A 5000-nucleotide genomic window follows, 5' to 3' on the forward strand; every position below is an offset into this window, starting at 1 on the left:
CTCTTTCCTAGAAACCTTCCCAATTCATTGTTGGAACTTGGAATTTACTTTGGCTCATCTTAATTTTATGGATTTTTTTTAAAGTTGCATATTAAATACGAGCTAAAGTGAAATTGTCCTGCCATCTTGACTGTAGAAAGAGGTCATTTTTGTGCGTATCTTGTATGTAGTTTGCTCTTCTATTTTATGCATTAGAAATTACTAAAGCAGTGGATAAAAATAACCATGTGAAGATCATTGCTTTTATGTAAACAGTATTAGGTTTTAGCATTAGCATTTTGCAGCATATGATTTATCCTGGCACATCTTAAGGGCAAAATTCCTATAGAGTCAAATATGATCCAAATTTTGTTCTCCTTAAATTTCGGAAATTGTTATACCACAAACATTGTGTTACAGAAATAGTTTCCAGGTATAGACATATGTATTTTTTTTAAATGGCATTGGTGATGTGGCTGGCTGCCATTTTGAGGCTGGGGGAGGGAGAAGGAGAGCGAGGTTTGAGAGGTGGTGGAGCTGAAGGGCTTTACTTGCTGGAGACGTTAAACTCTGTGTCCGGTGGGGAAGCCAAAGGGCTTCCCCTGCTGCGGACCTTAAATCCCAGGTTTAAACTTGGCCCTGGACCCCAGACAGGCCTCCATCTCAAACCTGGAACTGTTCAAGCTGGGGCTGACATTTGGCTGATTTTAAATGCTGTGCGCATCTGACTTTTTACTTGACAGCACAGGGAGAGCTTGAGATGATGATAATGGCAGAATTGGAATCTGATCCCCGATCCCAAAATCACATCTCCTGCCATGAACATGTGGCATGGCAGGAGGCAGAATTGCTGGGATTAGAGATCAGATCCCATTGCACCATTAAGTAACGTGCCAGGAGCCTATTTTATCTAACTTACCTTCAGTATGAGAAGTTGGTCATTATGTCTTGAGGCACCTAAAATATTAATTGTAAAAACATTGTGTAGGTATTATTATTATGATTACTTCCTAAAATCTAATCTGAGAAATAAACTGTGACCTTAATACTAACTTTTATTAACTAGCATGCAGAGGGGAGAGCTAATTTGCCCAGATTTTACCTACATTTCATGTCTTGTCCTAAAGAAGTAAGGCTGGAAGGGTCCTGAGATCTAGTCCAACTTTATTTGAAACATTCACAAAAAAGAAAAGGCCTTACGACATGAAAAGAGAAAATGGGGTGTTGTAACTGGTCGCATTTTTTCTAGTTCTTTTGAGGTAGAAAAAGTGAATCTGTTTGGGATTTTAAAAAAGCTTTCAGGATTTAAATATTTTCTACTGTAAATAGGAATACATACAGATGTTGATGCCTCCACTAATCCAGAAATGGAATATGTTGAAGGATGAGGATAAAGATCTCTTCCCTTTACTAGAGGTAAATGTTACAAAGTATTCTTTTTGGTAATCTTTTTACTATTTATTCCGTTTAACAAAACTGTATTATATATTGTTGAGGTGTATCCCAAGGCTGCTAGTTTTAACTATATACCTAGGATAATGGAGTTGATAAAAATTATTTCTTTTATGAAGTGTTCACTTGGGGCGTGAGTGTGAAGGGAAAAGAGTAAAAATCTGTATTGTGGAGATGGGGGATCATTTCTGGGCAATGCTTCATGCTGGCTGTAAAGAATATTTGTTTTTTTGTAACTAAAAATAACTTTTGGGACTGTTTTCTCCCCAGGTAAAGATTTCTAGGTTGGTTTTACTGATGTCTTCAAGGACTCTTTCATTAATCCAGGTTTTTTTGTGCATGTGTTGTCCCACCCCCTCCCCCCTTTCCACTTTTTTTTAGTGAACTTTCACTCAAATAACTTTTTTATTTGTGTAACGCTTCTTGGAGAGATCCCTGTAAGCCAGTGCTTCCCAAACTTTTTTCCTCGTTGTGACCCCATTTCCTCAGCATGACCCCTTACTCCTAACCCACTGGACCCAGGGCCTGGGTCCACAGCCGACCCTCCCCTCCCTCCCAGCAGTGCCTGAGCCCCAGCTGCCACCCATGGAAGGCATCAGCTGCTGCAGCCAGAGTGGACTGTGGAGCCCGGCTTCCTCCCTGCCCCGTCCGCACCCCTGCGGGCAGTACTGCCGGAGCTGAGCCCATGGTGGAGGAGAGGATGCAGGCTGCCTGCTACAGGCTTGGGGCTTCCTGTCCTGCTGCCCTCCCCCTGGAGGCTCCGTGGCCCAGTGGGCAGGACCTAGCTTAGGAGGAAGGAGTGCTGCACTGCCATGGCTGACAAACTGAAGCCTACTCACCCAGCAGCAGTGTGGGCTCAACTCCATGCTGCCACTGCTACTGCTGTGCCTCACCTTGGGAGTCATGGTGATGCAGCGGTCCCACCCACTGGGCTGCAGGGGTGGCTTCTGCCTGGAGCTGGTCTGGACCAGCTGCAGCCCTGCACCCCACTGTGGGTGCAGAAATCTCAGGGGGTACATTTATAATGACCCCATCCGCTGATGTTGTGTCCCCATTTGGAGTCATGACCCAGTCATGACTTTGGGAACCACAGATATAAGCTATCTTGGGAACTAACTTGTATTTCAGAAGTCTGAGGTGTAAAAATTGTTCAGTTGTTCATAACTACTGACTTCCATTACTAATATATAGAAGTATATGAAACTGCATCTACCCAGAAGGCTTACTTTTTTCCCCTCCTTTCTTCTGTGCTTAAATAAAAAGATGAGTGTAAGAACAGGCATACGTTTTTTATTCCTATGTGTTGCTTTTGTATTCTAGTGCCTGTCTTCGGTTGCCACTGCCTTGCAATCTGGCTTCCTTCCATACTGTGAACCTGTGTACCAGCGTTGTGTAAACTTGGTACAGAAGACTCTTGCACAAGCCATGGTATTTTCCTATTATTTTTCTCAGGATTTGCAGTGTCTTCTAAAATCAATATGTTTAGTGTCATAAGTTGGATGAAAATAGGGATTTTTAGCATACCCCTTAAATTTAGATGACGTTATCATAACTGAGGCAATCCTTGACCTGTGTGTGTCATATAGAGACCACATCGTGCTTCATTTAAAATGTGTTCTTTAATCAATGTTTTGTTACAGTTGCACAATGCTCAGCCAGATCAATATGAGGCTCCCGATAAAGACTTCATGATAGTGGCTCTTGATTTACTCAGTGGCTTGGCTGAAGGACTTGGAGGCAACATTGAACAGCTAGTGGCTCGCAGCAATATCCTGACATTAATGTACCAGTGCATGCAGGTGAGAAGAGTAATACTGTAAAACTGTGAGACTTAAAACAAATAAACAAACCACTAAAGTTGGCTGCTTCCTTTTTTGTAGGATAAAATGCCTGAGGTACGACAGAGTTCATTTGCCTTGTTAGGTGACCTGACTAAAGCGTGTTTTCAGCATGTTAAGCCTTGCATAGGTATGTTTCTGTGTTCCTTCAGTTTTCTTCTTTCTCATGTTTATAATTAAATAAAAAGTTGGGTGGTCATCTATTGTATATCACATTTATATAAATTTTTTCTGTGATTTAAAACAGATGCTATAATGTGGCCAGTCGTTACTACCCCATTAGCTTGTGTTTCTGGGGAGGGAGCAGGCAGATAGAGGGGGTTATCCTGAATCAGAGTATCTTAGAAAGAGTCCTGGTAAAGACTGCTACAGTAGAGACTTTAAAACTACTTTTCACTGGCAGGAAAATTAATGGTAGACTGTAGGCAGCAATTCTATTCATCCCTTGAGTGTATTTCTCTGGGGCTTGTTGGGCAGCTTAATGTAGTATAAAACAGTTAAATTTTCCCTCCTTTTACTAGTAAGAATGTCTGGCCCTATGTCTTGCTAGACCATATTTTTTTTTTTTTTTTAAAACATTATTTTCCCAATTCCTTAAACTACCTGAAAAAGTGTATTTCATAAGAGCTTTTATACTGTGTTGGTTGGCCTGCGTAGCTCAATTGCTGTGATCTGGAATGTTCAGACATCTGGAACTAATGCAGTTTGTTTTTGTTTGGTGTTTTGAGAAATAGCATTCCTGAATTTATGCACTTCAGTGCTTGTTTTAACAGGATCTTAATTATTATGTTCAGGTGCCTGAACTAGAAGCAAGTGTAAAAAGCTTAACTGGAGTTTGTTTCCTTTGCTTCAGTAACCCTTAGTCCTTTAAAACACTAGCCTCTTCCCTTCAGTAGGGACATGTACCATAAAAACTCTTAAATCTACTTCGGACAAGTTATTAAACTTGCTAGTAGATTTTTACATTTTAATTCATTATTCTTGATTTAACCCATGTCTCTCTCTCTCAACCGCCATGAAGGCAATATTATTAGAAAGAGCTGGTTGCAAAGATGTGACTCGTGACATGCCTTCTTATATAATAACTCTTTTCATCTAACTTGGATTTGGGTCAAGTGTCTTGTATCTCTTTTCTCAGTGCATGGTGTTAAAATAGTAATTATGTTATGGCCAGGTACAGACATTACATTTATACAGGTGTAAGTGATTGGAAACTGTCTATACCTGTAACAGAACAGAAATTCAGCACGCTTGAACTGGTTTAAAAATGGCAGAACCCGGTCTAAGACTTGCCCCGCACACCAAAGGGTAAACTTGTGTTCTGTTTGCCACTGATCTGAATTATGCTGCTTATAGAAAGGTGTGTAACTTGGATTGATTCCACCTTGGGCTTTGTAAATGTCTGTACCTAGCCTATGTATCCAATCTTTTTCTGCATAGCAAATCAACTGCTTTACATGTGACATTGCTGAATTTTAGTGGTAAAAGTCTCTAGCTTCTTGTAGGGGGTGGGGAAACTTAATATAACTTTATAACGCTTGTCTAATCTACATGAGGCAGTCCATGCATTTAAAACATTTTCCCACCTAAAACTATTGATTTACTGAGAACTTCTACTAGTGGGCCAGGCAGCTCTGTTATCTGTGTGGTTGTAAAATTGTTGTTCTTTCTAGCTGATTTCATGCCGATTTTGGGAACCAACCTAAATCCTGAGTTCATTTCTGTGTGCAA

General features: G+C 40.7%; 1 protein-coding gene across 1 annotated transcript in view; it reads left to right on the top strand.

Moving 5' to 3' along the window:
• TNPO1 (transportin 1) overlaps positions 1–5000 on the top strand; it is an 88784-nt gene that overhangs the window by 62095 nt on the left and 21689 nt on the right. The window contains exons 14-18 of the mRNA XM_014520517.2: positions 1309–1395; positions 2752–2859; positions 3072–3230; positions 3312–3399; positions 4943–5000. The exon at positions 4943–5000 is cut by the window's right edge and continues 41 nt beyond it. Of these exons, the coding sequence (XP_014376003.1) occupies positions 1309–1395; positions 2752–2859; positions 3072–3230; positions 3312–3399; positions 4943–5000 (500 nt within the window). The remainder of the gene's footprint in view (positions 1–1308; positions 1396–2751; positions 2860–3071; positions 3231–3311; positions 3400–4942) is intronic.

The sequence above is a fragment of the Alligator sinensis genome, unplaced genomic scaffold (genome assembly GCF_000455745.1).
Source record: "Alligator sinensis unplaced genomic scaffold, ASM45574v1 scaffold274_1, whole genome shotgun sequence".
In the NCBI taxonomy this organism is placed as follows: domain Eukaryota; kingdom Metazoa; phylum Chordata; order Crocodylia; family Alligatoridae; genus Alligator; species Alligator sinensis.